The 16,821-nt window shown below is 46.4% G+C and overlaps 1 protein-coding gene across 2 annotated transcripts; it reads right to left on the minus strand.

The window, feature by feature from the left end:
* Nucleotides 1-378: 378 nt before the first annotated feature.
* LOC100283836 (uncharacterized) lies at nt 379-6,931 on the minus strand. Of its 2 annotated transcripts, none has more exons than XM_035967587.1 (8): nt 6,708-6,931; nt 5,658-5,814; nt 5,423-5,500; nt 3,340-3,504; nt 3,214-3,254; nt 1,848-1,896; nt 1,584-1,757; nt 379-815 (listed from the first exon to the last, which is right to left on the minus strand). In XM_035967587.1, exons 2-8 carry the CDS (start codon nt 5,804-5,806, stop codon nt 692-694), a joined length of 780 nt encoding a protein of 259 aa, XP_035823480.1. In that variant the 5' UTR covers nt 5,807-5,814; nt 6,708-6,931; the 3' UTR covers nt 379-691.
* Nucleotides 6,932-16,821: the final 9,890 nt, after the last annotated feature.

Raw genomic sequence — 16,821 nt, forward strand, 5'->3', positions numbered from 1 at the left:
TGCCATGCCCCCGGCTATGTGACGATGCGCTCGGCGGGCATGTGGCTACCAGGTAAAGCAGGCGCATTGGCTGCTCTGCTCAGTGCCAGTCTGCGCCTCTGCGGGCGGGCGACCGACCGGGTTGGACGCGTCCCATCCACCGGCCGCCGTCCTCCAGTCAGTGCCCGCGCCACCAGCACCAGCGCGTACGGGGCCGGCAAAAGTCGCCGCCCCGCACCGCCGGGCAGGCCGGGCCCTGACCTGCTGCAGCGCAACTAGCCAACTAGGTGGTATCCAAGATCATCTGGCACCGGCACCAGTAGCTCTAATTCGAAAAGGGAGTAGTAGCACAGGACGGCTAAAAGCACCCGCAGCAGCATCAATCAAACTCGAAAGACGGAAACGCAACAGGTCCCAGTGAACGGGCCGTGGCCCAGCAAGCAAGCATCATGCTACACTGTACTGCAGGTTCCAATGTTCAGCACCATCAACACGATCACTGGTTCCTCAAACATCACTCGAGATCAAAAGCATGCATAGCACAGACGACAGTGGCAGTCTAGCAGTATGCGCTAATACTTAGCACAAACGGAACTTAGCAATACAACATCGACCCCCAAAGGGGGGTAAGTTTAGTGAGCTCGGTCTGACAAAGACATAGGACTGATGACCGCATGCGCATACCATTCATATTGTAGCATCCATCGGTCGATCAGTCACTGGCAACAGGAGAATCGTCGGCGGACCTGGAGCGGGATCCAGGAGGTGAGCCCGAGTACTCCTTGGGGGACCTGCGGTGCAGAGGAGATCCATCGCTGTCTGCTGGGGGCGACCTCCTATCAACATTAATACCATTGTTAGAGGCTTCAAGAGATCTTACTAGTTGCTGCATGGTTAGGCTAATACTCGGCACGTTTTTTTACATTGATTTACGCATTTCACAGTCCATGCAACAATAGTATTTATCTGTGTTTATAGTACTCCTGTCCCAAAATAAGTGCCCTTCTCGTTTCCCCAAGAGTCAGCCGCTTTTAACTTTGATCAAATATGTACAAGGAAATATTAACAATTATGTTAAATAGACCACTAAATCTATTTTTACAGTAAACGTATTTGGAGATATGCATGTTGTTAAATTTTTTTTTTTACAAATCTAGTCAAACTTACGAAATTTTGACCAGCACGAATATCGAATACCATAGACACTTATCTTAGGACGGACGCAGTATACATAAAGTCCTCCAACCCACTTGTGTCTTATGATGGTTCATCAAAATAAAAATTTCCTTGCTACAAGAGCATTCAAGGGGACTACAATACATAGCTGTGCTTCGAACATGTAAAAGTGAATTTGGAGTCTGCAGCAACACCTGGTGGGAGGATGAATGAAATCACTACTGGTATTTCCTAACCCAGTAGTATCAAATGATATTTTGAACAGGTAGCAAGTTTCAGTGACCTAGTTGCCAGATTAGACTAAGATGCAACCAATAATAAGGTAGGTGGGAGCAAAGGTACAGTACATATTAATAAATAAAAGAAACTCTCGATTTATATATATGGACAGACGAAGCCAGATTTATGAGCAGCAATGAATAACTTACTTCTCATAAACATTGTCAGCATCATCTCTACTGGCAGGAGAGTAGGACCTCCGCTTCTTATCTTCATCATGCTCCTTTGGCAGGCGCCTGGGAGGAGATGAGCGATGGGCTTCCTGTCTCCTTGGAGAGGCAGAGTAGTCATTCCCCCGCCTTGGAGCAGGAGAGTATGATCTGCTTGAAAAAAGTAACAGAATGAAAAAACAAAAGGTGAAAGGTTCCGCAGATCTCAAGAACTTTTACAAGCCTTATGTCAGCCAAGCATACCTCGACCGAGGACGGCCCCGATAGCGAGGAGAGCGAGAACGAGACCGACCTACATGGAAGATGAGAAGCTATCAGTACTTTTGGTACCTCGGCAAGAGGAAATTTCATGCTTCAACTTTTCACAAGAAAATTTTCATATTGGATACATAATCCTGAGATGCTATTCGTGATTTTCGAAGGCACTTGTGCATGAAGCATTTTTTTATTTTTTAAAGAAAGAGGGCTTTAACATACACACATCATCTATGAAAAGCGGAAACAGATCTAGAATTTTATTGGTTGGTGCAGACATATCAGTCCCATGTATTACAGCGATATTTGATAAAGGCACTTGATAGCAGTCATCATAGTACCAGAAGACTAGCAGGAAAATGTAAAAATGATATGTAAAACTAATAAGGTGCACAAGAGAAATGGCGCATGAAGGCTAACTAATATGTCCTGACCAATCATGCCTTGTCACATAAAAACAAGTTAATGTTTCTCATTTTGATGAAGTGGACTAACCATAGCAGAATAAATTAAACTACGGAAGGCATAAACAGGCTCCACGGTAAGCACTCAAACATTCCATCTAATTACAAAAGTATATCTAACTTGACATAATAACCAACCCCTCAGGATTACTGGCAGAAACTTCTAACTTTGAGGTGATTGCCCCCAGGCATCCCCCTTTACACCCGCAAAGTAAGCAGAACAAAACAGATACACATTGTATAATTGAATAGAATCAGAGAAACCAGGGCAACTAATGTACAGCTTGGACAGCATAGTACCATGGGTAGAGATGGCAATGGGGACCCGATCCCCGATTCCCCGCGGGGAATTCCCCTATTAGGGGACAGGTATGGGACGAATTTAGTCCCCGCGGGGATCTAAATGGGGGAAATTTAATCCCCGTCGGGTTCGCGGGGACGGGGACGGGGAACCATCCCCCGTCCCCATTCCCTGTGTACCCGCCCCACGAAACTATTTTATCCAAGTTAGTCAATTTACTTGTTAAAATTATAGTAAGAACTTAGTGCATGGCATGTTATAAAATAGAAAACTAAAATCTAAAGTAGATGTCTCTTGTAATTTTCAATCTTGTTTGTTAAATTTGTATTAATTTGATACAATCAATTTAAATTTATCTTTAAATATTGTACTTCTAGCGGGAACAGATTCCCCGCGGGGTTCCCCACGGGGATAAATTCCCCGACGGGGACGGGGATGGGAGAAAAAGCTCCCCCGTGAGCGTTCGCGGGAACGGGGACGGGGAATTTTTGTCCCCGCGGGGACGGGGATGGGAAGCCATTCCCCGACGGGAAAATCCCCGTTGCCATCCCTAACCATGGGTGGTACGAAAATAGAAATGCAAAATTACCATAGTAAGAAGACCGGCGACCTTCATGACCAGAGTAACCTCTGCACAGCAATCACAAAAGGTCATTTCAAATGAGTACATAATAGGAACAGAGGCATAGAACTGCAACAAAAAGAAAGATCATACCTTACTCTAGTTCTGCTGCGCATTTCTTCTGGCCTTTTTCGTGACTCAGCAGCAAGAACAACAGCTATTTCCCGACCAAAGAAAACTTGGCGATTCATGTGATACTGGGCTTCAGAGGCATCGTAAGGATCAACAAACTCTACAAAGGCAAATCCTCGAGGCTCCCTGCATATGTTAGTTTCATTAGACAGTACGGAGAGGAAAAATTCAAGGAAGTGACAAACAAATGAAGATGCAAAGTGTTCACAATGGTGTCTTGTTGGCGTTTTACCATCAAATTCAAATATTCACTGTGCCCTCTATGGTTCTCAGCGAAGCACAGTCAACAACTTACAAACATTCCATCAGAAGAGAAGCAAGTGTTGCAAAAAGCAGTAAGATGCCCAGGCTCTAGTGTCCAAGTTTCTTGTATACAACTACGTAAGGTGATCCTCATAAAGAGTATCTTCATAAAAATCGTTCGCTTCAAGTTCCCCAACATTTGAAAAAGTCACAAAAGTACTTGAAATTGACTTGACTCTCTTTTATCTTCTCATGTACCAGCCAGTATATATGTCTCTCATCTTCTCTTCATGAAATTAATTTTCTCAAAGTATCAAATCTTGTCTTCATAGAAGAACTTCATTGGACAAGACTCTATCTTGCCAAGCAAATGAATTGTTAGTAATGTTAAAAGGCATTCTTTGAGAAACAAAGAGTATGCTTATACTTCAAACTAACACAACCCTGGGAATCATTAAGAAAATATAATCCACATAGTGCAATGATGAATTGGCTATGGGAAAGCAGAGTACAAGTTCATACTCCATCATGTTGTTAGATATCAATTGATGGTGCAAGTCGATTGCAAAAAAAATAACATGAGACTCATCAGAGCTTAAGCGCACCAAACACATTGCAAATTAGACATTGCACTGAAACTGAAGTATGCACTAGTGTTCACTTTGTTAAATATAGGATGTCAGTTCTATAATTCATGCCTCTAGAAAATTAGTTTGACGATTATGACCAAGAGGTTGATAGGCTAGGGACAACACCAATTGAAGAAAAGCTTGTTCAACATCGGTTGAGATTGTTTGGACATGTCCAACATCGGTTGAGATCAAGGCTATTAAGGCGTCCCTAAAGTGACGCTTAAGAGGTAAGGCGGGCTTGGACTCATAAGGCATCCTGTCACCTTGCCCGCGAGAGTAAGGTGTGAGTGTGAGGAGGCTCTGCGGCGCGCATGGCTCCGGGAAATGCACGGCGGCAGCGCGGGGGAGAGGAGGAGGAGAGCTGCGAGAGAGGGAGAGATAGGAGAGTGGCTGAGGCTAGCAGCGCGAAGGGCTCCGGTAGAAGTGCGGCGGCGGCGCAGGGGAGAGGGAGAGAGGACAGCTGCGCTGGCAGCTGAGAGTGGAGAGCGGCTGAGGCTGGCGGTAGGTTTATCATAAAACTAGTGTGTTGGGCTGGACAGCTGGTTGTGGGCTTTTTTCTTTTTCTGTTTTCCTATTTCTCTCTTCTACTATGTCGAAATGGGCCTAATAGACTTTACAATTGTGCTAGATTGCTTATTAACTTTGAATTATTGATATATATAATATTTGGTCTATTTTTTATTTATATTTATATCTATATAAATGAGGTGTTGCCTCACCTTACACTTTACCCGATGAAAGGTAAAAGGGGGTCGGTCGCCTTACCGCCTTAATAACTATGGTTGAGATGGTTTGGTCATGTCCAACAGAGACCCTCTAGAAGCGCCAGTACGTAGTGGGATCCTAAGGCACGAAGCAACGAGAAGAGAGGAAGAGGAAAACCAAAGTTGACATGGAAAGAGGCAATGAAAAGAGACTTGAGATGATAGGATATACCCATCCATGTGCCCGAACCTTGACTTGTGGGTTCTATTGGATTTTTAACTCTAGCATACCCAGCTTGCTTGGGATAAAAAGCTTTGATGTTCTTCTTGTTGTTGATTATGACCAAGAAAAACTAGCCAGGTCTCCAACTATTTAAAGCTCCAAACATTATAGAAACAGCAATAGCTATCTTTTTGAGGAATTAAGACATAACTCACAGAATATGGTGATTTAGTACAACTTACCCAGAGTAATAGTCCTTTGGAATGTAAACATCCCGAACAGGGCCAAACCTTTCAAAAGGAACTCGAAGATCCTCCGCTCTTACAAAGTTTGAGAAGAAAATTAAAGTCAACTACTCAAGTATCATAGGAGTATTCGGTTCTTTATTTAAAACAGTATGTCATAAAATGAAGATCAATTTATTCTTTTAAAGATGGAAGGAAAAAGTACACTGTTTTGCATGCACAGTTTCTGTACCTGACACTTAATGGGATGTTGCGGACCAAAAGGCTTCCACTACCCTCCTTGCGTCCTCCATATCCCCTCCTGGGAGGAGGGGGGCTTCTTCCTCTGCCACCATATCCCCTCCTGGGGGGGCTGCGATAAGGGGGGCTGTACCTCCTCATAGTTTTTCCTGTAATTGCACCGAAACATAACAGACCATGTTAATAAAAATACAGGCTCGGTAAATCAGACTTATGAGTGGTGTATTGTCGTACATTACAATTCAGCCTGCGTATAGCTTACAGGCTAGAACATACAAATACAAAATCATTCATGGGCACTGAAGTCATGTATAACAAAACAAAAATGAGTGTTCATCGCCATTTGATGCACAGTTCATCAGATGCTTGAAAATGACAAACAACTTAAAAATTCACCGGTGACATGGCATAGAATAGATCATGCTAATCTTAAACCACAGGATGAGGCAAAGTATTACAATGGAAACTGCATTAACATGTATGTTCACTGTTTCTTTCTGACTAACTAAACCAAAATAGACAAAGCAGAGGTATGGTCTTTCCAGTCCAGTTATTAAATTGCAGTTCCAAATAAGAATCGGCAAACGGTCTAATTTAAACCTAGAGTAAAACAAAATGAGGAGCGCTACAGATCAAAAGCATAACCCGGCAAATCCTCAGACGACCCGCTAAGATAAAGCACAATCACCTCACAACACAACTTAGCCGTTAGCGAAAGCATTGGCGTTGGTGCACCTACAAGTCTCAGCTTGGACAATAACCCAAACAAGTCTAACAAGTCGTCGCAAAAGGCAATCGAGATCTAAAATTCCCAGTGGAGAAAAATCACCCCTCGTAATCCCGCAACTAGTAAACAGCTCCTCGCTAGTTGAGGAATACTAGTTGTAACTACTCCCGTGCAGATCTAAACCGTAATGACGGATCTATCGGTGCGTTGCACAGCTAGGGTTTGCGGCGAAAGGTCTCCACAAGAGCGCGCCCACTTATGGACAGCCGTGGTGCACTGAGAGAGAAACGAAGGGAGTGAGAGATAGGGAGTTACCTGGTGCGCACGGTGATGGCCGGAGAACCGCACCCGCCGCCGCCGGGGAGAGACCTGGAGAAGGGGGTGGGCTGTGGCCTGTGGGCGGGTGGGTGGGGTGCGGCGGTTCGCGATGCCAGACGAGGAAGAGGAAGGCGTGGAGCGCAACGCTCGCGCCGTACGATCGAGGGCCGAGGGAGGGAGCGATACGTGATGGGTGATGGGCCGTGCCGTGCGCCCGTGCCTTGATAAGAGAGTATATAGGCGCTCCGGCCTTTGCCCGGCATCGCGCCGGTGGGCCGGCGCTGGCCTGTCTAGGAATTTAACTACGAGATCCAATTATTCCTTTGACTATTGTCCGTTTCTGAATTTGCTTCTTTACACCTCTTCCAACTAGCAAACCTAGGCTATGTTTGTTCCACTTTTTTTGAGCTTCTAGCCATTAGAACCTGCTAGACTGCAAATGCTCGGTTTTTCCGTCCACTTCTATAAAAAAACATTTTAGTAAAAACTGTCCAAAATCTGCGATAGTAGCGAACCATCACTTTCTACATCCTAAACTCCATAGACTCTTTTATCTTCCCCCGCACGTACGATACTCAGATTCTCTCCATAGCCAGCCTCAGAAAAAAAGTTGAACCAAACATGCCCCTAATGCAAACTAGTATTAAGTGTCCTACGTTTGTATATAGAGTAAAGAGCATTTTTGGTCCCTTGACTTGAGCGGGTGTGTTAATACGGTTCGTAAACTTTTAAAGTGTGTATATTAAAGATCTAATCTCGATTTGGATATGTTGCCACCCGAAACCCACAGTTGAGAGACAACAGGCAACACGAGGAGCCGGGAGGCTTTTCAGGACGGCTAGCGGGCCCCGGTCCCTCGATCAGCGGCTCGGATCTTGGCGTACGGCCTGGCTTTGAGGTTCTCCTAGCGTGCCACCTGACCTATACCCGATCAGGAGGGTGTCGATGTGCTCCGAGTTGGTTTCTTGCATACACAAACACATGCAAACGTTAGTTTGAGCCATGTTTGGCTCCCCGAGTCATATTGGTTGTAAGAAGTCGATCGTCTCCCCAGGCTCGCATCAGATCCACACGCTAGCGAGCATGGAGTCGATGGCTCTTGAGACCTCGCTCTGCTTGCACCAGGTACACCCAAACCACTATGGTTAAAGTTTCATTGCACAGTCGGAAAATCCTGCACATAGCTGGGCCTAGCAAGAGTGACAGACATCCAAGTGTCGACCGGATGAGAGGCCTAAAAACCAGCGTAAGCCGATTTCCGAAACAATCCCTACCCGAGCCAACACGAAGTATCCAGCATGTTACCAGAACATCCAACCCGTATGCAAGGCCTAACTATGTAGATATTAAATAGATCCTTGATGGATCAAAGACTAACCATAACAGATCAGATCCACTAGATGAAACAAAGTGAGGCGCCGCCCTTACACTTGAGAATTCGTGTTGGGGCGGCTAAACGTTTCTGTTCGGCAGACAACACATAAATATGACAAATCTGCCGACATTTTCTTGTAAATACTACGATAACTAGTGCTTCTCACCATAAAAACGCTTCAGTATGAGAGAACACAAAGATTTTAACGAACAAGAACGACGTCGCCCTGATCACGAGACGCGATCAACGAACAAGAACGATGTCGCCCTGATCACGAGACACAATCAGGGTGGCATGGCTCTTACCCATAGAAAACTGTCACACCCGGTTTCGGAAGGCAAACCGAATGCGAACCATGTACGTGCCAGGATCAGAAACTCACGTACACAGCGATTACATAATTGGACATCATCACACAATGCTCGAATTAAATAACGGAAAGGTACTTAATTACATCAAGGTGTCCAAGACATCCACAGTGTCTATTACATAACAATTGTTCAACATAACTATCAAAGTGTGGAAATACGGAACGTAGATGCTAAGCCTACACAGGCAGCTGACTAGGGGTTTGCCACTAAGGAAGAACTAGAACTCGTCATATTCCTGGAACTCCTCGAAGTCATCCATGTTGCCAGCATCACCTATTGAGCATTAGGTACACCAGGGACAACCTGGGTGGGGGTGGTGTGTAAAGCAAGGGTGAGTACACATCAACGTACTCAGCAAATGTCCCGTTTGGCTAAAGTGGACTAGCTGTATATGGAGTTGAGGTTAAGCAGTTGCTTTTAGTTGGTCAAACATTTATTATTAGTAGTAGAGCCAAGTTTTAGTAATAAACTCAGTTATTACCCAGAAGTACCTCCTCAAAAGAGGAAATACCAGAGATCAGATTTTATAACATCATTATTGACCATCATCATAAAAGTATCCAAAGTTCTTCTAATCAAAGAGGATCCCAAGGCTGCTCTTAACCGTGAGCTCGGCTGATATACCAGTTTTTAACACTCTGCATAGGTTGTACACTTTACTCGTGATCCCTTTCCAGCCTGGGTTGTACAGACCCGATCTTCACTACCAAGGTGAATGGCTAGGGATACACTACGTAGCCTTTACAAAGACTCCCCTGGTGCATAGTTGCTCGTTAGGTTTCGCCAGTCATACAAACGCAGTACACCTCCCCAAGGTGGGTGACTAACAAACCAAATCGAAAGAACCTCTGCACCCCAACCTTGGCAGAGCGAGCACTACGCCCCGACCCCCATTGACGGCCCTCCGGCAAAGCCAACTACAACCCCAGGTTTATCTAATTAATCAACTAAGGGCGTCCCATTCCACCCTCATGGTTGTACTGTTATCTCGGGTGGTCACTCCACGAATAGTTCCTTACGGAGAGGTACTCAGAAAAAAGGCCTGAGCCCCCTAAGGTATCACAAGATCATCCACATAATCTGGATAACAGTATCGTATCATAAATGATCACATCATGTTAATTGATTAAGTTAAGGCAATAGCAACATGCTAACCATGATAACCCAAAAAGGTAAACAAGGATAAGTGAATACAGACTAGACAATCCTTAGGTTTCATAAAGTAATGCGGGACAGTGAATCATTAAGTATGTAGGACATAATAGGTCAGAGGACACTTGCCTTCACTAGGTGGTTGCTCAGGGAGGTCTCCAACAACACACTCAGGAACCTTGGACTGCTCGTTGTCTAAATAAAGCGAGCATGCATTCAATACATTTGGAAAGTACAAATGAACATCACACCAAACATGTACAAACATTGGAACACATCTTAAAAAGACACAATACTACATAAGGGATAATGGATTCAAAGTATAACATAAACTATAACCTACATTAACTTTATTTGAAAGTAAATTACTGTTTCCCTAAGTGTTAATTATAAGTACCTAATCATAGATCAACTTATGTAATACATATTATTAATATCACAAGCTTAAACAAGTTTAAATCTCTAAGGTTCTCCTTTTATTTATTTTATTAAATAAATAAAACTACATCTACATTAGTCCATATTTATTCATAAAAATTAGAATGTGCAGACAGTAAGTGAAACCATTTTATTTAATAGAGAATAATTCTATGAACATTTTGCAATTTGAATCACTAAATTTGGAGTTCATATGCAAAAGTTATGAAATAACAAGTTTGGGAATTCAAAATATGAAATTAGGGCTACTTCTGTGAATATTTAAAAGTCCAGGGCTAAATCTGCAAGATTACAGGGGTCTGCGCGCGAAAACCAAGGACGACGGGTTGATTTCAAGCAAACCCAGGGTCTCTTTAAGAAAACTACCGAGCGAAGGGGTATCGGGTGAATCTAACCGCCAGATCTAAAACCAACGACTGAGATTAGATTTGCGGCCGAGGGCGCGCGCGCAAGCGGGCGAGCGCTGACAGGCGGGCCAGGGAGTGTCAGTGACAGAGGGGGAGAGCGCGCTGACCAAGCGGGCCCAGCGCCAGGGGGGTTGGGCGCTGATAGGCGGGCTAGGGCGCGCGTGCGCGAAGCGCTATCTGTGATCTGAGTCATTCGATCTGAATTGGACGGAGGGGATCAGACCGAGGGGGGTTGAATGGCTGCGGGCGGCGCCGCTCCTCTCCGCGGCGGTGAGGTCGCCCGAGTTGAGGCTGACGCGGGCTAGGGTGGCTCCGGGGTCGCCGGATTTGGGCAGAGAGGGAGAGGGCACCACGGCGAACTCAGTGGCGGGGAAGAGGCCATGAATCCACGGGCAGAGAGGGGAGAACGGTGGTGAGAAAGCCTCGGGCGGGTCGGAGTAACTCTGGTGAGCCATTCCGGCCACGGGGAGGGGACTTAAGGCGCGCTAAGGCCTTGGCTAACTTCAGCAGAGACAGGGGTGACACAGGGACCTACTCCGGTGAACTAGGCCGGGCTAAATCGGCCGGTCACCACGTGAGCACGGCAGACCGCCGCGGCCAAGCACCGGCGAAGGTGAAATTTGCTGAACACAGGGCGCAACAGGGGAAATTGGGCACAGGGACGGGTGTCTCACCTCGGGGCGGAGCTTGGGGACGCTTGAAGCGGTCTCCGGCGAGCTGGATGGCCGAGAACGCGAGCGTGGGTCTTTGGCGGCGGCTGACGGCGTGGGCAGAGCGCGAGAGAGGGTGAAGCTGAGCAAAATGAGGCGAGGGGTGTGCGCGGGGCACTGTCGGGGCTCTAAGAAGGGAGCTGGGCGCGTGGGCGGGCATCGTGGCCGAGAAATCCGGCAACGTGCATGAGTGCGCACGCGTCGGTCCACGGCGAGCGTGTAGGGGGTGGAACTGACAGGGCAGGCCCACGGTGCAGAGAGAGAAGAAAGGGGTGCGCGGGGCAATGGCTCGATGACTGGCGATCCGGGCCCGCGAGACAGAGAGAGAGAGGGAGCGTGTGGGCGAAGGAAACTGGCGCCGATAGATCGGCCCCACTGGGTAGCGAGCGAGAGAGGGAGCGCGCGCGCGAGGGAGAACTGCCGCTGACAGGCGGGGTCCGCCTGTTAGGCGGCGCGGGCGCACGGCCTGGCTGGGCTTAGTGGGCCGACTGAGCTGCTTTCTCTTTTCCTTTTTCTCTAGATTTTCTAATTCCTTTTCCATTTCTTTTTCTATAGAGTTTTCAAATCCAAATTCAAACTAGGTTTCTGTCGGGTACCGTAATTAGGGCTACCCCCAATACTCCTAAGCATGGCTGGAAAACATCTTCAAAACATACCGTAAATACTGGTAAGCACAACTCAAAGTTAAAAGCCTCATCTATCAAGGGACGCGATCTCGTCTCGCCCGAGCTCGGCCTCAGGCAAGAACAGTAGTTCCGGATGGATTCACGCCTCGCCCGAGGGCCTCCCCAGACAGTGGGCGCACCCCCAGCTCGCCCGAGGCCAAGCTCAAGCAAACTTTGTCGTACAGCAACCTCGGCCAAATCGCCTTACCACCGACCGTATTGCATGCACATTTAATGTGGGGATCACCTGACACCTTATCCTGACACGCGCGCCTCAGTTGGCAAGGTCGAAATGACCGCAGTCACTTCGCCCCTTTACTGATCGTTCTGACAGAAAAACAACACTATTCACCCCGTTCCGACTATTGTGCCAACCTGAAAGGGAATTAGGCTTACACCTATTTCCTAATTGATTTTGGTGGTTGAAATGCCCAACATAAATAATTGGACTAACTAGTTTGCTCTAGTCTATAAGTTCTACAGGTGCCAAAGGTTCACAATAAGTCAATAAAAAGACCAAGAATGGGTTCGAACAAAGTGAGCAAGGGACAACCGAAGTGTGCCCTGGTCTGGCGCACCGGACTGTCCGGTGCACCACCGGACAGTGTCCGGTGCACCAGGGAACTCGACGCCAAACTCTTCACCTTCGGGAATTTTCAGAGGAGCTTCGCTATAATTCACCGGACTGTCCGGTGCACCACCGGACAGTGTCCGGTGCCCCAAGGGAGAGCAACTCTGAACTCGCCAGCTTCGGAAATCCGCTCTGCTATAATTCACCAGACTGTCCGGTGAGTCACCGGACAGTGTCCGGTGCACACCGGACTGTCCGGTGTGACAGCGGAGCAACGGCTACTTCGCGCGCAACGGTCGACTGCAACGCATTAAATGTGTGCCTGCGCGCGCAGAGGAGCAGAGCATGCGCGGGTGGCACACCGGACAGCCTACAGGGCCTGTCCGGTGCACCACTGGACAGCCAGGCGGGCCCACAAGTCAGAGCTCCAACGGTCGGAACCCAACGGCCAGGTGACATGGCTGGCGCACCGGACAGTGTCCAGTGGCGCACCGGACTGTCCGGTGCGCCCGTCGACTGCAGCCTCCACCAACGGTCAAGTTTGGTGGTTGGGGCTATAAATACCCCCAACCAACCCCACATCCAAGTCATCCAAGTTTTCCCACTTCTACACCTTACAAGAGCTAGCATTCAATACAAGACACACCAAAGTGATCAAATCCTCTCCCAATTCCACACAAAGCTTTAGTGATTAGTGAGAGAGATTTGTTGTGTTCATTTGAGCTCTTGCGCTTGGATTGCTTCTTTTTCTCATTCATTCTTGTGATCAACTCAATTGTAACCAAGGCAAGAGACACCAATTGTGTGGTGGTCCTTGCGGGAACTTCGTGTTCCGTTTGATTGAGAAGAGAAGCTCACTCGGTCCATGGGATCGTTTGAGAGAGGGAAAGGGTTGAAAGAGACCCGGTCTTTGTGACCACCTCAACGGGGAGTAGGTTTGCAAGAACCGAACCTCGGTAAAACAAATCATCGTGTCTCGCTCTTTATTCGCTCACGATTTGTTTTGCGCCCTCTCTCTCGGACTCATTTATATTTCTAACGCTAACCCGGCTTGTAGTTGTGATTAAGTTTGTAAATTTCAGATTCGCCCTATTCACCCCCCTCTAGGCGACTTTCAATTGGTATCGGAGCCCGGTGCTTCATTAGAGCCTAACCGCTCGAAGTGATGTCGGAAGATCACACCAAGAGGGAGATGGAGACCGACGACAAGCCCGCTACAAGCCACGGGAAGGCTTCATCGGAAGAGTCCCGCAACAAAGGGAAAGGGAAGGAGAAGAAATCCCCTTCACACAAGTCGCGTCGGAGCGGTGACAAGAAGAAGAAGATGAGGAAGGTGGTCTACTACGAGACCGACTCCTCGTCACCATCCACCTCCGACTCCGACACGCTGTCCGTAACTTCTAAGCGCCATGAGCGCAAGAAGTTTAGTAAGATCCCCCTACGCTATCCTCGCATTCCTAAACATACGCCTTTACTTTCTGTCCCATTAGGCAAACCACCAACGTTTGATGGTGAAGATTATGCTAGGTGGAGTGATATGATGCGATATCACCTAACCTCACTCCACAAAAGTATATGGGATGTTGTTGAGTTTGGTGTACAGGTACCATCCATAGGGGATGAGGATTATGATGAGGACGAAGTGGCCCAAATCGTGCACTTCAACTCCCAAGCCACCACTATACTCCTCGCCTCTCTAAGTCGAGAGGAGTATAACAAGGTGCAAGGATTGAAGAGTGCCAAAGAGATTTGGGACGTACTCAAGACCGCGCACGAAGGAGACGAGGTGACCAAGATCACCAAGCGGGAGACGATCGAGGGGGAGCTCGGTCGCTTCCGGCTTCGCCAAGGTGAAGAGCCACAAGAAATGTACAACCGGCTCAAGACTTTGGTGAACCAAGTGCGCAACCTCGGGAGTAAGAAATGGGATGACCATGAGATGGTTAAGGTTATTCTAAGATCCCTCGTTTTTCTTAACCCTACGCAAGTTCAATTAATTCGAGGAAATCCTAGATATACACTAATGTCTCCCGAGGAGGTAATTGGGAATTTTGTGAGCTTTGAATTGATGATCAAAGGCTCAAAGAAGATCAACGAGCTTGACGGCCCCTCCACGTCCGAAGCACAACCGGTCGCATTCAAAGCGACGGAGGAGAAGAAGGAGGAGTCTACATCAAGTAGACAACCAATCGACGCCTCAAAGCTCGACAATGAGGAGATGGCGCTCATCATCAAGAGCTTCCGCCAAATCCTCAAGCAAAGGAGGGGGAAGGACTACAAATCTCGCTCCAAGAAAGTGTGCTACAAATGTGGTAAGCCCAGTCATTTTATTGCAAAATGTCCATTATCTAGTGATAGTGACAGGGGCGACGACAAGAAGGGGAGAAGAAAGGAGAAGAAGAGATACTACAAGAAGAAGGGCGGCGATGCCCATGTTTGCCGGGAGTGGGACTCCGACGAGAGCTCCACCGACTCCTCCTTCGACGAGGACGCCGCAAACATCGCCGTCACCAAGGGTCTTCTCTTCCCCAACGTCGGCCACAAGTGCCTCATGGCAAAGGATGACAAAAGGAAGAAGGTAAAATCAAGATCCTCCACTAAATATGAAACCTCTAGTGATGAGGATAATGCTAGTGATGAGGAGGATAATTTGCGTACCCTTTTTGCCAACCTAAACATGCAACAAAAGGAAAAACTAAATGAATTAATTAGTGCTATTCATGAGAAGGATGATCTCTTGGACTCCCAAGAGGACTTCCTAATTAAGGAAAACAAGAAGCATGTTAAGGTTAAAAATGTTTACGCTCTAGAAGTAGAAAAATGTGAAAAATTATCTAGTGAGGTAAGCACTTGCCATGATACTATTACCAACCTTAGAAATGAGAATGCAAATTTAATTGCTAAGGTTGATTCTAATGCTTGTGATGTTTCAATTCCCAATATTAGAAATAATAATGTTGATCTACTTGCTAAGATTGAAGAATTGAATATCTCTCTTGCTAGCCTTAGATTTGAAAATGAAAAATTGCTTGCTAAGGCTAAAGAATTAGATATTTGCAATGCTTCCATTTCCAACCTTAGAAGTGAAAATGATATGTTGCATGCTAAGGTTGTAGAATTAAAATCTTGCAAACCCTCTACATCTACCGTTGAGCATACTTCTATTTGCACTAGATGTAGAGATATTGATATTGATGCTATTCATGATCATATGGTCTTAATTAAACAACAAAATGATCATATAGCAAAATTAGATGCTAAAATTGCCGAGCATAAACTTGAAAATGAAAAATTTAAATTTGCTCGTAGTATGCTCTATAGTGAGAGACGCCCTGGCATCAAGGATGGCATTGGCTTCCAAAAGGGGGACAATATCAAACTTAATGCCCCTCCTAAAAGATTGTCTAATTTTGTTAAGGGCAAGGCTCCCATGCCTCAAGATAACGAGGGTTACATTTTGTACCCTGCCGGTTATCCCGAGAGCAAAATTAGGAGAATTCATTCTAGGAAGTCTCACTCTGGCACTAACCATGCTTTTATGTATAAGGGTGAGACATCTAGTTCTAGGCAATCAACCTATGCAAAATTGCCTAAGAAGAAAACTCCCAATGCATCAAATGATTCTAAAATTTCATTTAAGACTTTTGATGCATCATATGTTTTAACTAACAAATCCGGCAAGGTAGTTGCCAAATATGTCGGGGGCAAACACAAGGGATCAAAGACTTGTGTTTGGGTACCCAAAGTTCTTGTGTCTAATGCCAAAGGACCCAAAACCATTTGGGTACCTAAAGTCAAGAACTAAACTTGTTTTGTAGGTTTATGCATCCAGGGGCTCAAGTTGGATCATCGATAGCGGGTGCAGAAACCACATGACAGGGGAGAAGAAGATGTTCTCCTCCTGTTGGGGGCCTTCGTCCTCCGAAGGTCCTCAAAAACATGATTTGACAATGTTTTCCAAGTGAATTATATGAACAGGTATTTTCGGATTCAGAATTATGGATATGGAGCACGACCAGGACGAAGGCTGAGCCAGACGAAGGTCGAGGGCAGCCGAAGCTGTACGCAGGGAAGCTTCGGCGCGATGGCATAAGGGGGAACCGACCTTAAGATGAAAAGACTTCGGGGTCCTCAATAGATTTCCATAAACCGTTAACAAATGTAATGGACATGGATGTAATTTTACGTGGGCTGCGTCCCGCGTCTATAAATAGATGAACAGTACTCCCGTACTGTTCACGCTGACTTGTCATTTTGCTTCTGGCGTCACGCTCGTACTTTCCACCTTCTCTCAGGATCGAAGGTACATTTGTAATTTGGGATCATTTCTGTTTTTCCATGTTAATAAAATAGAAATGATTCTTTGGTGATGCTTATATCATATTTCATGCTTTATGTGAATCCTTCGTCATTACTTGTTAT

Source organism: Zea mays, chromosome 1 (genome assembly GCF_902167145.1).
Source record: "Zea mays cultivar B73 chromosome 1, Zm-B73-REFERENCE-NAM-5.0, whole genome shotgun sequence".
Classification (NCBI taxonomy): Eukaryota; Viridiplantae; Streptophyta; class Magnoliopsida; order Poales; family Poaceae; genus Zea; species Zea mays.